Here is an 18223-nt window from a genome sequence, read left to right on the forward strand (position 1 = left end):
AAAAAAAAATGATTAGAAAAAGAGTCCACTAATTGATTTGGCACCAGGTCTAAACTCAATAGCCTAGATCGAGTATAGAAGAGGAAGAAAGAAGCTAAGGTCTCATGCACTTGCTTCTCCACTACTTTGTTGCTTTGCTACCTTGTGCCCACCATGAACTCCTTCTCCTCTGCAATGCCTGTCTGCCATGCCACCCTGCCTTGGAGCCACCCAGCTATGGACTGAAACATCTACAAACTGAGCCAAAATAAACCTTTCCTCCTTTAACTTTGTGTGTCGGGTATTTTGTCTCATAAATGAGAAAAGTAACTAAGACAGATGACTTGTTCCACAGGATGCTGGATTTCACAGGAAAGGATGAGGCCAGCATCTTCCTTCAGTGATATCCCTGTACATGTGCAGTTACAGATTTCGTGCATCTCATGAGATGTGGGGTGTCCCTGAGAAATACCTCTCATTCTGTTTCCTGTGAAATTCTTTGTTAAAGCTGAGGGTAGTCCTAGCTTTTACTGTTGTTAGAGTATGTATGTATGGAGGGGCTTTTTTCCCCCCTACATGTACACTAGGACCACCTATCTTACTCCCTTAGGGTCATGTCTCCAAGATTCCTTCTAATTTCTCACAAGGACTGGTGGATAGGTGTCTGCTTTTCTGCTTCTGACCCACTGAAGATTTTAGAAACTTCAGAGTCTTTTGGAATGACAGCGCCTAATCTTCTCATCCTGTCTTTAGTCTTACAGCCTAGAAAGTGAGCTTCATTATACCTGCTTTGGCTTTGTATGTAGGTCAATAGGTTATTGGGAAGTTTCATCATGCTGGTGTGTGGTTCGGTTCATTTTACCATGCTAGGAATATGGGTTAGTTGGTCACAAGGCGTCTCGTATGGGACTTGGGGGAAAAACAGACCATCTGGGCCCTGCATGGGTGCTAATGTCATTACCACCTCTTTTCAACACCCTCTCTGTTTTTCCCCTTAGGAGGGCCGCAAGAATGAGCTACTGCTGTCCAAGGTGAAAGCAAAGGCTTCCTGATCATTCCCAGCCATTTTTGTATGTCACTGAATTTTTTTTAAATATTGTGTATCAACTACAAGACATGGAATGGTTCTGAAAGCAACAGTAGAGGGGTGCAGGTGCATTAATTTCAACTCCTTGGATGTTTTCTGTCTTCCATTTGCTACCATTTCATCTCTGCTAGCTGTTGATGGAATCAGAAAATGTAAACACTGGCTTGGATAACACCCTACTATACTGTGAGGAAAAGAGGGGAGTACTTTTTCTCTATGTCCACTCAACTTTTCTCTCTCCAGTAACATTGCACTTTTGAAGGTACCTGTATTTGTACAGACTCTGAATAAAGAATTCTTTTGTCTAGCAAATATTAATGGAGCAACCGCTGAGAAATAACACAGAGGGGGATTCATCAGAACGTAAATCACACTTTTACTCATTCAGCAAGTGGCCTAGGGAGCAGATATAGCCCACTGGACAATAGAGCTTGGCCATCCGAGGTTTGCTTTGTTTTGTTTCAGTAAACAGAAGGCTCTGGGTGAATGGTATGCCAATGTGAGTGATACTTTACCTGCCCTGGTGCCTTTTGTTCCTGGCTTCTGGAGGTACCAGCTAGCAGGCTTGAATGACATACATAGTAACTCACATCAAAGCTCAGTTTCATTGGTTTAATCCTTATATACTCCTTAGGTTCATTTCACCAAAAAAAGTTGAAAATAGGCCTCATACTGAGGATGTTTTAAAAACAATTAAACCTTTCTGTGTCCTACTTGTCATTTGAGTTACAGGCAACATGTGGATGGGCTTTCTAATCCCTTTCTTGAAGGGATTCAGTGTTCTACACTGCAGAGAAGCTCATGGTCTGATCAGGGAGAAAGACATGCACCATACTGCTGTCAGGGCGGGCACATTGAAAGACAGTGCCAGGTACTGTGGTGTAGAAGTACAGAAGTCTTCATGGAAGAGCAGCTAATATTTGGGTTAGATCTGAAGAGGCGATAGGATGTTCTGCAGAGACAGGAAATAGGTTTTGATAAAGATACACTGATTGAAACTCAAGAGTTGTAGGACAGTAGAGAACATTCATATTGGGAGAGGAGGGGATGATCTGGAGTGTGTAGGAAGCTGGAAAGACGAACTGGGAAGGCCTCAAAGTGTAGCTGAGGAGTTTTGTCCTTGTGAATGAGTAGTCCAAGGAAAACACAGAGGTCCTGCCCTGGCTCTTAGGAATCGGCAGTTCAGTCTTGGTCCCCGTACCCCACTGTGAGGTTTTACTGCATTTTATGTAAACCTGGCACACATACACTCCCCAGTCAGCAGGATTGGACTATAACACATAAGTTTGAACACATTAGGCAGGTGGGACATTCAGCACAGTCACAGAAACACTATTTTTAGTTCCCTAATGTATGTGATTAAGAAGGGCTAAAAGGTTCAGACTTACGAACATCCCACTCTGCCTTAACACCACCATTGTTTTCTGTGCCAAAGCCAGCAAGATGCTATGAGAGCAGCAGCATCTGAGATGGCACCTCCCTGTGCTGAGCATTGCCTGGCCTTGTGCATATCCATCTCTGCTGCCTGAGCCGTGTTCATGTGGAAATTCTGAAAAGGCTCAATGAAAGTGAAATTTTTTTTTTTTTTAAAGTGGCATTTTGGAGGTAAGAGACAGCAGCAATTTGACTGTGTTTACAATTATTGCAATTTCAGAGAAACATCTGTGTTAACCATGTAAAGAAGCCTACAGATCCCTCATGCCTGGCTAACTAGACTTGGTGGGCAATTGAGAGATCACTTGAGTGTTTGTCCACAGGTCTTAGGCAAACAGGAACAGGTGATACTCTGGAGTTACTAGAATCTACCTGTCTATAATGGGGGAAAGTATGGCATGACTGATCAAAGCAACTAATAATGCTTTTAAAAGTAGAACCCTTTATTTTGGTATAGAGAAGTATTGACAGATGCTTTGGCCCTTTTTTTGGTTTACAAGACCTAATACAGATGATAAATTAGTCTTCATTGCTTGAGCATACTTTGAATTAGACTGCAGCCGCCATTCTTGAGAATTCCATGGTTGCTGCCGACAGCCTGCAGCACGGACACTGGTGTGAGTGATTAGGCAGACAGTGCATTCAGGCCAGAAAGGCTAAAACAGTGCACTGAGGACCTTGGTCATTTCAGTAGCCACTCATGATGGTAGGGGCAGGGGTCCTCCTAGGGCTGTATCTCTCTCTGAGCCCAGAGATGTCACATCATTGTATTTTGCTGAACTCACAGGCTTTTCCAGGAGTATAACAGAGAAAACATCCTTAAGTTATTGTTTATGAATGTGTGCTTCAGGAGAAAGCAGTTATCAGAACACTGAGCCGCTAGTGAGGCTGGTTGCCTGGTGCCCTGCATATCTCCTTCTCACGTGCATCTCATAGAGTACACAAGGCTTCTTTGATGTAATCCAAAAAGCAACATGTCTGTGGAGATACCTGGGACATTTGTCCTTGGCCTCTGTCCAGTCCCTGTAGATACCAGGATAGCCAGCAGCATTAGAGGGAGGTACATGTACCTTATGTTAGAAAACAGTCACAGAGTCCCACAAGAGTGAGGAGTATCCTTTCTTATAACAGAGTAAATTCCAAGTTTGTCAGACATAAGCTTTTGTTGGAATCTGACATATGCATAGTTTTAACTAGGTTATGGTTCATAGCCCATATTTTGAGATTAGCCAGGCCCTGTAGGCCCAAATTAGGAGACAGGAGAACCAACTACAGGTTGGAGGTCTTTCCCTCCCTAGGCTGAAGAAATAGTCCCTCATAAATAGTCCCACAGCCCCTGCAACCTCCTGACACACTGAGTAGGGGATGGGGAAGGCCATCAGACAGCACTTTACTGTCTGACAAGGTGCTGCTCTGTGACTTCGGTGTTGTCACGTTGGCAGGTCCTGAACACATCTGTGTTGACTAAAGCCAACCTGGCTGAAAGAGCACTTGGAACAACCTATGCCACCTAGATTGCTGCTGCTCAGCATGGTCTTGTCTTACCTGTCTTTCTAGTGACTAATGATCGTTTTAAGAGGGAAATAGGCATTCTAGCAATAACTTTTATTGATTACTTTGGCTGAGTTCAGCAGTTCTTGTGAAGTACATATTGTTGGACTGAAACATGCCTTGAGGTAGAACACATTAAGGAAGTTCTTTATTACTTATTCATGGCCAGTGTTGACCACAAGGTAAAAGAACATAATACAGAATGTACAGTGAACATCCCAATAGGGTGGGTGCCATCTATTCCTGTGGTGGGGCATTGCCAGGGGAAATGCCTTGTTTTATCCGCCTGCAGAATCCCCCATGCCCTCTCTTGTTCTTCTACACTCACTTTAGAGCAGACCTTTTCATAGCACATGGCAATAGGCTGAAGTACTACATAAAAGAATATCTTGCCTCTCTTCACAGTAAATATATTGTGTAAGGTTATTAATAAGGATTTAATAGCTGATCCACAGCATATTTGAAAACATGGGGAATTTTCAGATTCCCCTGCATCAGCCAGGGGGCCAAGCTCAGGTCTTCAGGCTGTTGGCCTACTGTTCCTTCTGCCTACAGCTTTCTCCTCCAAGATCTTGGGCACTGGCCTTCCCTGACTCCCTAATACACATACAGACCCATTTATTGTTGGCCTTCCTCCATGATTTTGCTCTGCCCATCTCCTGCTGTCTTTTTTTTTTATTTTTTTGGGTTTTTTGGTTTTTCTCTGGTACCGGGAACCGAACTCATGACCTTGCGCTTGCCAGGCAGGCGCTTTTGCCACTGAGCTAAATCCCCAGCCCCCCTGCTGTCTGTCTTTATAGCACATACCACTGCTTAAATGTCTGTTAGTCCTTTGCCAGGTCTGTTGCCTGGCTTGTCTTCTGGAATGTAAAGACAGAAACACAAAACAAGGACCTTGCCTGTTTTGCCATGCTCTGCCCAGCATCTGGCTCGGGTGGATGATCAGGAAATGTTGCTTGCATAAATTGTAGCTTTGCATCCTTGTATTAGCAAAAATTAGATTTAACCTTTCCTATAATTTTATGCTTAGTTTGAAATAGGTTGACTGTTCTGTTCATCAGCCAGGGAACTGTCTCACTATATTTGTTATTCTTTAACCTTGAAGGTTAGGATGAAAAAAGGTCAGAAGTTTGAAACCTTTCAAAGGAATTACCTTTAGTAGGTGTTTTTTTCTCCTAAGGTATGAGGGAAAAAAGAGGAATGGTGTACACTAATGTCAGGTAAGATTATGGTATGTTTTGGTTCCAAATATTCCATGACTCTAAAGGTAGTTTGCCCGGCAGAAAATGTCTCAGCCTCATGAAACCAAGAAGTGAAATGCTGTGGGAAGCAGCACTTGAACACGGCCTTGGCAGAAGTACAAATTATACAGCTCCTTGGACAACATATTTCACAAGTGCATACACACAATTTTTTGAACCAGCAGTGCTACATCTAAGAATTTTTCCTATTTACAAGGATTTTTATTAAAGCATTGTAATAGCAAAAACTTGGAAACTACCACAAATATAGAGCAATAGTGAAATAAATTATGGCTAGTTCCCCTAATGGGGGTATTTTGTTTATTAGAAGAACAGAGCTAATCTGTGTGAACTACTATGCATGACTGGGGAGGGTGTGGCACGTGGTATAGTAGTGTTTGGAATGGAGGAAAGTGTGTGTGTATGTATGTGTATGTACCCATGCACACATTTATGGCAGATGTCTGCTGGTATATACTTATATGTCTGGGAGGTTACACAGCAGCCTGGCTACTTTGGTTCCCTCTGCAAAGAGTAGAAATACCTTTTCATTGTATACCTTTTATACCTTTTGAATTTTGTACCATGTACATATATTGTCTATTTGAAAATAAATGGTTTGTAAATTTTGATTTAGTTTTCAAAAACAAAGGAGGATGATCCTGGCTCCATAAATGTGCTTTGTTAAGGAAGATAAAGCTCTTGAGTTAAAGCAGTTAAATTCATTTGTTTTCATTTTGGCAGCAGTGGACCAGTACGAAAGTGGCTGTCCTCTCCTGGGGCAAGACGCTTGAGCAAGTCAAATACCAAGTGGCTAGCTCTATCCACTATGTGTGTTTGGGTGGCAGGGAAAGAAATGGGAACAGAGGAATGGACTATGAAGTGGCTGTGACATAGGAACAGACTACAGCTGCTGCAGGGTTGCCTGCATCTCATGAAAAAAGTCAACAGGATAACCATTATTCCTTATTGGTGTACAAACACTGGAGATGATACCTGTGAGTCCAAGGAGAGCTATTAACATCCTCCAAAAGCCAGGCCAATCTGCTGTGGAAATTGTCTATGATGGTCCTTCCTATTCCTCTTTCCTGACCTGCAGAACTCCAGTTTTGCATAGTCCCAGATGAGGAATCACAACAGGTGTTTGAAACTGTTCTGTCAGGTGGTGATAGAAATGCCCATTTCTGCTTGCCAAGAGTTGATTTACAGATGGGCATCTAACCCAGTTATGGCCAGTAGGGGGAAAACTGCTAAGCTGTAGAGGAAGGAGTCTTCTTGCTGGCGATCAGCACATTGTGCATCAGGAGAGCTGCTGCCTGCCCTTCCTGTTTGTTCAAGTTAATGGAAAAAAAAGACAAAGTATGAGCAGCTTTATCCTGAGACCATGAGAAGAGACATTCTGACACAGCTTAGAAGAGCAAAAAGATGGAAAGAGCCTGTTTCTATGAAGGCATGATGAGCTTCCGAACCAACCAGAGGACCACTTGCCTTGTGTTCTTGATCCATGAGAAAATTCTGTTAACTGGCACATTCAAACAAGAAATACTTGAGTTTCCCCTTCATCAGTCAAGTCAGATTTCCCTATAAGGTTGTCTTGGTTACTTTTCTTTCTTTTACTGAGATAAAACATCTGATGCCCAAAATTAAGGAAGGGAAGGTTTATTTAGGTCACAATTTGTGGAGGTTTCAGTCTATACTTGGCTGGCTCCAAAGCAGAATGGCACGTGGCAGAGGGCAACAGTTCATGGTGGTGGAAGATAGCAAAAACAGCAAGAACGAAAAGGGAGCAGCAGCAGAGAGAAGCCTCTTTCCCTCCCTTACATTTTATGCAGGCTACCCACCCCATGGTGGGTATAGCACTCACACCCAGAATCCCAGCAGTGGACCATGAATCATTCACAAACTCTAGAAACCTGCCCCATGACTGCATGAGGCTTTGGGGGGACATCTAGACACAAACCATAACAAAGGTCAACACTGAACCTGACCATTGAATTGATTTGGTTCTCATCCAATTGAGTTTGTGACCAGAATTGTGGAAAGAATTAAATTTTTGAACTGAGGTGCCACTGTAGTTGAAATTTTATATTGAGCAGCTAGAGAGGGCCTTAGTCACTGACTAGTCAAGGGATTAAGTGCCATAGAAACCTAGTAAAGAAAATACCAGGCAGAGGGAATACCAAGTGTAATGGTCCTGCGTTATACCCATGTCGTTTTTGGGAACTGTAAACAGAACGGTGGGAAGGCTATGGAAGGTTTGAAAAGAAAAACCAGTGTGATTTGGCTTCATTTTAGTGAGTTTCCTCTGGAGGCTGTGTTGTCTAGACTACATGGAGCCCATTTAGGAACACTGTAGGACAGGTGTGGTGGTGCACACCTGTAATCCCAGCACTTGGGAGGCAGAGGCAAGAGGATCATTGCAAGTTGGAGACCAACGGGGGCTACAAAGTGAGCTCAAAGCCAGTCTAAAGTGCATAGTGAGACCCTGTCTTAAAAAAAACAAAACAAAAAACAGTTTTAAGCCAGATAAAAATATTGACAAGACTTACCTTTCTGTATTACAGTTTATTTTTTTCCCTGTTCTATTTTAAAATGTTGAACACTGAATTATTGTTTGCCACTCATCATACCAAATACCTTAGTCATGGCAGCAGAGGGTTTTTTCCCTATCCCTTCACTAGGTTTTTGCTTAACTTGTTGGTTAATTGAGCCCCCCCACCTCCAGCCCTTTTTCTGGGAGGTCCAAGGAACCTCACTAAGTTTCCCAGGCTGGCCTTGAACTTTCAGTCTTCTGCTCAGCTTCGCAAGTAGCTGGGATTACAGACATGTTCCACCACACCTAGCTTTGCCTTAAGTTTTGAAACTGTTTGGCTTACACTGTGTGGCTTACGCTTCTCTCTTGAGTAAAACATTCCCTATAAGCCCAAGGAGTGTGATGGACACATGAAGCAGGCTTAAACCTAACCTGCAGCTTGAAACCAAGCCCAGAAGAGTCCAGCTCAGGTCAGTGAAATCTCACACAGACTGTAGACATATCAGCAAGAAACAAATGCTTACTGCTACATGCCACTGAGATTTTGTTGGATACAATTATTGAGAACACAGCTGAAGATTACTTTCTGTCTTTCAGCCCAGATTATTAACACAACCTGTAGGTTTTGCTTATAGTACTTTTGAGTCCAACAACAGGCATCATTTTCCCCATTTGGGTGTGTATGTCATAACAGTGACTCAGAACCTTCACAAGGATACCTCAAAAGTGTTTTTATTACACGTACAAGTCAGTACGGTGAAGAAATGGGAAAAGTTCTCAGTCTGGTCTCCCAAGTGGTGAAAAAATAGCGAAGACCTAACCAGAGTTTCTCAACTCTAGCTACATGTTGGAATCAAGTGGTAACCTTTTAAAAGTGCTGCTGCCCAAGTCATCCTCCAGGAAAGCCAGCTTATTCTGAATAAAGAACAGCCTAAGTATTCAGCAGCTTCTCTCACTGATTAAAAAATTATAAAATGTAACACATAGATCACCAGACTACTTATTTGAGTCTGATTCAGTAGGTGTGAGATAGACAGGTTTGTTAACAAAACATAAACCTTATCTTCCTGCAAACTGAGATATACCGTGGTACCTTGGTTTGTTTGTTATACAACTTTGGGGAAGATGGTTTCCCAGGCTAAGATGGTTGTGTTTGTGCGGGGAAGATGGCTATGGTCATGTTTGTGACATGGTGTGGCGTTTGCTAGTGAAAGCAAAATTTTGCTGAACGCTTTTGTTTGTGAACCATATTGTTTGCAAGCAAACATTTGTGAATGGAGATATTACTCTGTATTACTCAAAAGGATTTAGGGGATGTGTAGCTGCTGGGGAAAGTAAGTTGAGACCAATGAATGGGAAAGGGAGGTCTTTCACAAAGGAAAGTGTCTTTTGAGTGGCCTGGGAGATCTTCACAAAGGAAAGAAAGTCAGCTTTGACCCTTGTATCAATGCTAACCATTAGCAGTAACTATCAAGTGTTGTCCTGAAAAAATTCTGAGGTGGAGTTTCTTAGTGGGGAGATGTACAGTGGTCCATTGGCAATGCCTGCTATGTATATGGGAAGAGGGCATAGTTACATGTTTCCCATACCTTTGCTGTCCTTCATGAGACAGCAGGTGTATGGCACAGCTGCTTCCATAGTCCAGGCCTAACAGCATGACTTTCAAAACATCAGTAGTACTTAACTATAAGGGAAGACTCCCAGATCACTGAAGTTGGTAGATACAAGTTCATTTCCTCCCCACAACTCTGCTCATATCTCCAGCCCCTTTCATCTCTGCCTGGTAAAGAGGCTTTTGAAGGCATTGTTGTAGTTCTTGTTAAAAGCTGTGTAAATCAGGGGGTTAAAGAAAGAATTGGAGTAGCCAAGCCACAGGAATACGCTTTTCCAGATGGGGGGTAGGCTGCAGGCACAGAGGGGGCTAATGAGCTCAGTCACGAAGAAGGGGATCCAGCACAGCACAAATACTCCAATCAGAAGCCCCACCATCATGGCTGCCCTTTTCTCCTTCTGCTCCCGCCAGGAGTCTCCACTTGCCTGGAAGGTCACAGTTGCTGGGCAGCGTGCTTTGAATACCATCTCTGCCTCTTGAGGTGCCTCCTTCACCTTAGAATAAAGAAAATGTGGCATTAAAAACAAAACATCTGAACAAGCAAAAAACCAAAACACGTTGGCTGTCTCAGAAAAGTATCACAGTGCTAAATACTGCTCCCAAAATAGGAAATACAAGTGAATGCCAAGAATCATAGCTTACCAGAAAAGAAACAAGCAGAAACATCCATAGAAGCCAGTGCTGCAGTAAGAAAATTAAACCCTGATTCACAGACTGTTGAGAGGCTTAGTGTGGACAAATCTGTGAGTTAAAAACTCCAAGAGGACCCAGTCATGCAGGGGAAAGGAGAGTCACAGTGCGTATTTTAGCAAGTTTATTATTTGTGTAATCTTACTACTTCAAGGAGTTTCACCAGGTTCTCATAGTAAATATTGAAGGAAAAAAAAAAATGACCTTAATGCTTTCTCTAAGTGGAAAGAGAAGAAACTACATTTAAACACATCAGGTCCTTCTGTCCTTAGTAAGGAATATCCTCATAAGTACAATTTTTATCATGTTCCATTGTTATTTATAGGCATTCTAAAAATGAAACACTAGGCACTAAAATGTTAGCCTAATTATTAGGGATAAGGGAAATACTGAACACACTAACCTTTGTCCCACCTGACAGAAGGGTAAGACTGAGAAACATTAGTGTAGTTAACAGGTCAACAGCACAGACCCCACAAAGATTAAGAACTAATCAGGACTATGTAATTTCTGTCCCCCTACTTCTCACACTTCCTTTTACCCAGTACATTATGCTCACCCCCACAAAAAAAATTACAAGGCATACTATCAGGCCTTAAAATGTAGTTTGCAAAGAGCTAACAAGCATCGGAATTAGTCATATATGGCCATGATGTTGGAATCTTAGACCAGGAATTTCTAAAAGTTATAATATGTTAAGGAGTTTAATAGAAAAAATAGACAACATTGCAAGAACTTTTAGATAATCCAGGCAGAAAAAGAAATTCTAAAAATAAGTATTACAGTTTAAAAATAGTAATGCAAAAAGAATGGTTTTGATGGGCTAATTAGACTGGACATAGCTAAGGAAATAATCTTTCAATTTGAAGCTATGACAGTAGTGATTTTTTTTTTGAAGCAGGGTCTCGCTGTGTTGCCCAGGCTGTTCCTGAACTCACTGTGTAGCCCAGGGTAGCCTCAAACTCAGGGCAATCCTCTTGCCTCAGCCTCCAGTGTGCTGGGATTATAGGCATACACCACAATACCCAGCTGGACGATCGTGTTTGTTTTTGGTACAGGGAATTGAACTAAGGACCTTGCACTTGCCAGGCAGGCACTGTGACACTGAGCTATATCCCCAGCCCACAAATGGTGATTTGTGAAACTGAAAAAGAAAGGAAAACTGAAAAGAGGAAAAAAAGAAAAAATTCAAGATATCCAAAAATGGATTTGGCTACAAGTATAATACACATACAGTAAGATACCAGAAACACAAGTGTTCTGTTCCTAACAGAAGCAGTGTTTCAAGCTGAGAATTTCTCCTAATTAATGTTAACTACCAAACCAGAGTTTAAGGCAGGTCAAACAACACCGTGCAGGATAAATGCCAAACCAGCAACAAAAACATAGAACTAGGCCTATTTAAATTTCAGAAAAGCAATGATTAAGCAAAATTTTTAAAAAAGTTTTGAGACAGAACACCTTACCTGTAGGAGAGCAAAGATAAGAAATACATCCGACTTCTCTGAAACCTTACAAGCATAGAGTCAAGTGAAACATTTAACCCATTTATGAAGAAGATTGCAGTTTTTTAAACTTTTCATGAAGTTCATGTGTGTTACCTCACAAAATTCAAGGAACAAGAATTTGAAGTGAAAAAAATTTTATCATGTTCCACTGTTATAGGCTTTCTACAAACGAAACACTAGGCACTAAAGTGTTACTGTTGTTTTCTCTAACCTAGAACTGTATATGTTGCAGTATTAGCCTTTAAAAATGAAAGACTTTCTCAGACAAAACTTCAGAAATATTTTGGCCAGTATACCTGCAAAGCAGGTTTTTATTTTTAAGTTCATCAGAACAAGGAAAATGATACAGGTCAGAAGATTTTACATGAAGAGCATAAAAGAATGAATAAATGAAGGTGGAATAAAAATTTTTATTTGTGTTAATATTTGAGCTAACAGGTAAGTTTTCTCAAAATAATAGCTGAAATAATATATTCAGTTATGCATGTATTCCTTATGCATGCTTACAGATAAGTGAAGCAAATAGCAATGATATAGATGAGAAAGTTCAGTTAGGATACTCATGAAGTATAGTTGACATTGGACTTGGAATGGTTGTGTATGTACATTGCAAACTCAAGAGCAATTAAAAAAATAAACAGGTAATTGATATGCTAAGAGACAAAATAAATCATATCAAATTCTCAAACTACAAAAAGAGAAAAAATAAGATTTTTTAAAAAGGAATGAACAAGGGCAACAGTAACAAGTACAGATATTAATACAACTGTCTGTGATCACTGAACACCAGTGAACACCGTGCATCAAAAAACTTGTCAACCAGGCATGGTCTCACACACCTGTAATCCCAGCACTATGTGAGGCTAAGGCAGGAGGATCACAAATTCAAGCCCAGCCTGGAGCAATTTAGCCCCTTAGTGAGAGCCAGTCTGAAAAAAAAAGGTCTGGGGCTATCTCTTAGTGTGAAGTCTCCAGATTTAACCTCCAATGTTAAAATTAGGTGGGGAGGAACTACTGTCAAAGTAGACTAAAAAAAAAAAAAATAAGACCAAACCACATGTCCATAGAAATCCACTTTGAATATAAAGATGTACGTAAGTAAAAGGAATGGAGAAAGATACACTGTACTAATAGTAAAGTAAGACTACCTATATTTCAGACCATACTTTAAGAGAGCTATATGCAAAGAGCATTACATAATGATAACAGGGTCAATATTTCAAAAAGACAGCAAACAATGTGTATGTGCTTACAAATAGGTCATCAAAATGCAGGAAGCAAAAACTGATAGAATTGCAAGAAATAGATGAAGTATTCTGTTTGGAAGCTTCAGCACCTTATCAGGAAAGATTAGATCAAGCAGGCCAAAAAAAAAAAAAAAATCAGGATTGATAGGGTTGAACTCAACTGTATCACAATGGCAAGCAGAAACACCGAAGTGACACCCAGGATTTGGAGGCAGATTTATTTACGTTGATGGGCACTGATTGGGGTCACTCCCAAAATATCAGGCACTGATCTCTGGTGGTTTAGGGCTTATATGGGATAAACAAGCAGGAAGTGCAGAGGCAGAATGACTTGTCAGTTGGGGATTGGTTTATACAGTGTGCATCATAGTGACCAGCTATGCATCACAGTGATCAGCTATGCATCACAGTGACGAGTCATTTCTAAGAAACAGAAGCAAGCAGAACTGGAACAGAATTATTACCTTAGTAACTAAGAAATTGAAGTATACTGGCTGGGGGAGGCCATTTTCTGTTACATTTCCTCCTCTTTTAGTTTCCCTGACAAATATTTGCTGGGCATATTACATGTGATTTTTTTTTTTTTTGCTACCGGTAATTGAACTCAGGATATTTTGGGCTTGCCAGGCAGGCGCTGTATTGCTAAGCTATATCCCTGGCCCTACAAGTGATCTTTTGAGACAAGGCCCACCTAGAAGCAGTGATCCTAGGATGGGCCCTAGCCAAGTTCTCCAAGACTGTCTTATTACAGAGTTTTTTCCTAAATTGTTTTTAGGAAGAGACACAATTTGGACCTGTCAATTCTATAACATTTCTCTGGCAACGTAATGAGAGAGTTAATCTGATCTAGGGGAGTGTCCAGTGTGTCTTGGACACTCGTCAAATCTTGGGTAAGTGTTTGATTATTCTCTTGCGGCAACCATCCTTAGAGTTTAAGGCAAAAAAAAAAAAAAGGAGCAAGGATTGGGGTAAGTGGCCTAAAAGACACAAAAATCAAGGAGAATAGGTATGGAGCAATCCTGTGTATGATGTCCTCAGGCTTTAGCTGTGTCTGGACTGGTCAGCATCCAGGGCTTTGAGTGCTTTGTCTCTTCAGAGGAAGCCTCAGAGGAGCTGTCCAGGTAAATTCTCCAGCAAATTTAAGGATGGATTTCTGAAACTTGCAGAGGTAGTTTATATGTACCTGGGTTATATGTATACAGGAATGTGTACAGATATAGCTGATCTTTTAACTGGTTGCAAGCTGGTTTTTTAAAAAACTTCTCTAGAGCCTTGTAGTATGCTGTAATTAGTTTTTATTAAATCTAGCTTTTTAGTTACCGCTACTACAAATGTAGGCCTGTTACTGCTGCCAGTGATCAAGGGTGGGCCATACTAGGGATGATTTTTTACAGCTGGATCCTACAAACTTTTATTGTCTTTTTAGTATAAGTTGGGAATGGGAGGTTGGAGCCATTGACACAGATGCGGAAGCCTTAGCTGGCTGCAGGGTTATGGGCGCCACTACAGCAGCTTGACCTTGTAGAGTATACAGTGGTTGGGGTTGATGTTTCAGTCGACCGGATTCCCAGAGGGGGCTTAGGCTTCTGAACCAGATTACTCTGTGTCATTGCTGGCAGGTTTCCAAACAGCAGCAGGAAGCAGTTTGCTGTGCAGATCATCCCTGCAGGACAGTTTTGGCCAAAATAGTTTCGTCAGCTTTCTTGATCAGCAAGACAGTGGCTGTTAGAGTATGAAGGCAAAGGGAAGATGCAGCCCTTAGTGACTGGATCCAAGCATTTGTACAGGTAGGCCACTGGGCATTCCCAGGGACTGCCAGTCTAATAGAAGCAAGCAGCTCCAAGAAAGTTGGGAAGTTTGTTTTTCTTGTAACCAGTTTGTGCAAGATATTGTAAGGGGCTGGGGGTTTAGCTTAGCAGCAGAGTGCCTGCATGGCAAGCACGAGGTCATGAGTTCAATTCCCGGTACCAGGAAAAAAAAAAAAAAGATATTGTAGCAAAGCTTTTGTGCCTTTCCAGCAGGCAGCTTGGGTGTCAGCAATCAGAAGTGTAGTGAACCGCAAGGAGGATAAAAGTTTTTGAACCTCTGGAAGGTTGAGTCTAGGTCAATTAACTTTTGCATCCAAAATTGGGTTCTTTGTGAAGAGGGGCTGGTTGACAGGAGCTAACTGAAGGCAAAAGAAGGCATTCTGTAGGTCCAGGCATATGTACCAGCAGGCTGTGGGTGGCAGAAGACTGAGGCAATCTATGCAGAGGGCAGTTGCACTGGCATTGCCGGCTCAGAGATCTTGAACTGTCTTTACAGGCAGGAGAGGTGTATTTCAGCAGTTTGACAGTCTATAAACATTTTGCAGTTTTGAAACCTCTGGATATGTGGTTGAATTTTTAGCCAAGTCTCTTGGGGCATGGAATACTGTTTGATGCAAGAGGGTGTTGCCCAAGGTGGGGTTTCATAATCAGAGGCATTGTAGAGCTGGAAGAGACAGAGAAACAGGTTGTCTTGGAACAGCCAAATCGAGGCCCTATTGTTAGGGCCTCGAAAATAGTGGAATGCATTATTGATGGCAGAGAGATCTTGTCCAAGGGGATCAACAGTCTATCAGGATGAGGTGTGGCTGGATGCCTGTTTGTGTTTCCATGACATTTGACAGCAGCAGGGATCAAAATGAGGCAGCATGGTTGATGGCCAGGCCCAGAGGCAAATGTTTAGTTTATAAGAGACAGGAAAAACTGGAACTGGAATAGGAACTATTACAAGAGCAACTAAAAAATTGAAGTGTACTGGCTTGAGGGGCGGTTCTGTCAGTACTAATAATCAAGTGGATATAATTAACATCTGTTGTATATTTCAATAACTAGAGATTACATATTCTCTAGTTCACATGCAACATTCATCAAGATAGACTACAGGGGCCTTAAAACAAACTGACAAATTTAAAAGCATAGAAATCATACAAGGTCTAGTCTTAGACCATGTTTTGGTTTGTGTCTAGATGTCCCCCCAAAGCCTCATGCAGTCATACATGGGGCTTTTTCAGAGGTGGCTAAATCTACAGTGCATAATTGATTCATGATCCAATGCTAGCATTAAAGGTGCTAAGATTAAGGGTGAGTGATTACTGAATCAGTACACTGTTTGGTATGACACCATTCTAATCCCTGTAGCCTGGATACAATATAAGGACAAAAAGAGGCTTGTCTTCTTCCTCCTTTATTGCTTGCTATCTTCTGCCCACCAGGAACTGTTTTCTGTGGATCCACCCTGCCCTGAAGCCAGCCAATTATGGATTGAAATCTCTATAAACTGAGGTAAATAAAACTTTCCTCCCTTAACTTGTGGTTGTTGAATATTTTGTCTCAGCAATGAGAAAAGTCACTAAGACAGACCATAATAGAATTAAATAAGAAATTAATAATGGATAGCTGGAAAATCCTCAGATAACTGGTAGAAAAATGATAAACACCATACAAAGAAATCTCAAGAAAATATTTTGAAATAAAAAAATGAAAGCAAAACTTATCAAAATTCAGAAGATGGAGCAAAAGTAGTGCATCAAGGGGAAATTATAGAATAAAATATATATTCAAATAGGAAAAAATACCTAAAAGCATTAAGTTTCCACCTTAGGAAACTAGATGGAAAGAACAGTAAATTAAATCCAATATAAAAAGAAAAATAAAAACCGGAAATCAGTAAAGACAGGAAGTCAATACAGAAAAATCAATGAAACAAAAAGCTGACACTTTGAAAAGGTGAGTAAGATTAATAAGCCACTAAAACCAAGAATCAGAATCAGAATCAGAAATGAAGGCAGGGACATGACTACAGATCCCATGGATTTCTAAAAGGGCAAAAAGAATATTGTGAACAAATTTGCTCACAAATTTGATAACCTAGAAGAAATGGAACAATCCCATGCTCACAAATTTGCTAACCTAGATGAAATGGAACAATCCCATCAAAAACACAAGCTGCCAAAAGTCACACAGTAAGAAATAGTCAATCTGGGGAGAAAACTAAGATGGTTGAATGGAAGTTGCCTCTACGCATCTCTGCCACAGAGAAGAGTTAGGGAAGTAAAGAAAATTATTTTGAGAAGAGTGAGAAATAATAATTCTGGAAATTAGCAAAGACATGACAGGAACCCTAAACAACAGGGAGACTTGGAAAGGCAACACAGAGAAAAAAACAAAACAATTAGCACCTTCAACCCCAGCCCCTCAATTGGGTGTAAGGGTCCTAATGCTACAAGCAAAAGATAAATGAGAAAATGCCAGCAACCTTAATCATAGCAGCAGACCAGTTGTCCTCACTGCAGGAGATTTCTGCACTACTTACCCACTTTAAATCCAGTTTTGAGAGCTGGCTGCTCTGTAAGTGATTCCTGTATTAGAGAGAAGACACCAAGTTTGGACCACCCACAACCCAAGAAAACAAGGAAACAAAAACAGCTACTATTAGACAACATCTTGGGATGACTGCTGAAAGCTCAGCCTGCCAGAAGGCTTGAGCCAGTGCATGCTTCATTGGGGTGAAGATATCGTCCTCATCATCTTACTATGTCTGAACCAGTGGCTGTTATAGCCACAAGTTCAAGGCACAGCACCTATTCTGAACTTATAGAATCTAGTGAAGGTTTTCCCAGATCCTATACCTCCAGGAATGTATACACCAGTGCCACAATCTCAAATGTTACTTGCCCATGCCTTTGATGACCAGGACAATCTTCATATCCCACAGGCTTCATACCAGAGCTGCTGGTGCCAAAAGCCCTGGTACTACTTGTAGTTGAAACTGAAGAAGGTATCATCTGGGTCCCATGGCTATATTAAAGAGGTTAGCAGGTTTACAAGACGCAGTACCAACTTCAGTCACCATACAGGAACTAGGGAAGATCCTTTTTGTGTTCTAAAACACCATTTCCAGATTTACCAGTGCCACAAACCCCAGCTTTACCTATGTTCACCTGCCAAGGCCTGAGAGAGGTCCAGTCTTATCCTGTGGCTCATAAGTATGACTGCTGATGCCACAGGCTTAAGCATCTCTCAATCCTGTGAGTCCTGGGAAAAGTCCCTTTCATATCCTGTGTTTCAAGGACCACGTCTGCTGATGCCAAAGCCAATACATGGTAGTTATAATCATCAACATAAATGATCTCAACTCACCAATCAAAAGAAACAGACCAGCAGAATGGATCAAGAAGCAAGATCCAACAATATGCTGCATTCAAGAAACACATTTAGCCCCAAAAGAAATCATAGACTAAAAATCAAAGGATGGAAAACAGTTCTCCATGCCACAGGAATCCAGAAAAAAAGCAGAGGTAGCAATTCTATTTGCA

The 18223-nt window shown here is 41.3% G+C and overlaps 2 protein-coding genes across 3 annotated transcripts in view; one reads left to right on the forward strand and one right to left on the reverse strand.

Annotated features, from left to right (window-relative positions):
• Positions 1–5924, forward strand: part of Ccdc93 (coiled-coil domain containing 93) — a 79723-nt gene extending 73799 nt beyond the window's left edge. For both annotated transcript variants that reach the window (XM_005397689.2, XM_005397691.2), the window contains exon 24: positions 978–5924. In XM_005397689.2, coding sequence (XP_005397746.1) covers positions 978–1031 — 54 coding nt within the window. In that variant the 3' untranslated portion in view covers positions 1032–5924. The remainder of the gene's footprint in view (positions 1–977) is intronic.
• Positions 5925–8117: 2193 nt separating this feature from the next.
• The window catches only part of LOC102027385 (5-hydroxytryptamine receptor 5B), a 27398-nt gene continuing 17292 nt past the window's right edge, over positions 8118–18223 (reverse strand). The window contains exon 2 of the mRNA XM_005397692.2: positions 8118–9931. Within this exon, the coding sequence (XP_005397749.1) occupies positions 9596–9931 (336 nt within the window). The 3' untranslated portion in view covers positions 8118–9595. The remainder of the gene's footprint in view (positions 9932–18223) is intronic.

This window comes from Chinchilla lanigera, unplaced genomic scaffold, assembly GCF_000276665.1.
Source record: "Chinchilla lanigera isolate Chin_1 unplaced genomic scaffold, ChiLan1.0 scaffold00058, whole genome shotgun sequence".
In the NCBI taxonomy this organism is placed as follows: Eukaryota; Metazoa; Chordata; class Mammalia; order Rodentia; family Chinchillidae; genus Chinchilla; species Chinchilla lanigera.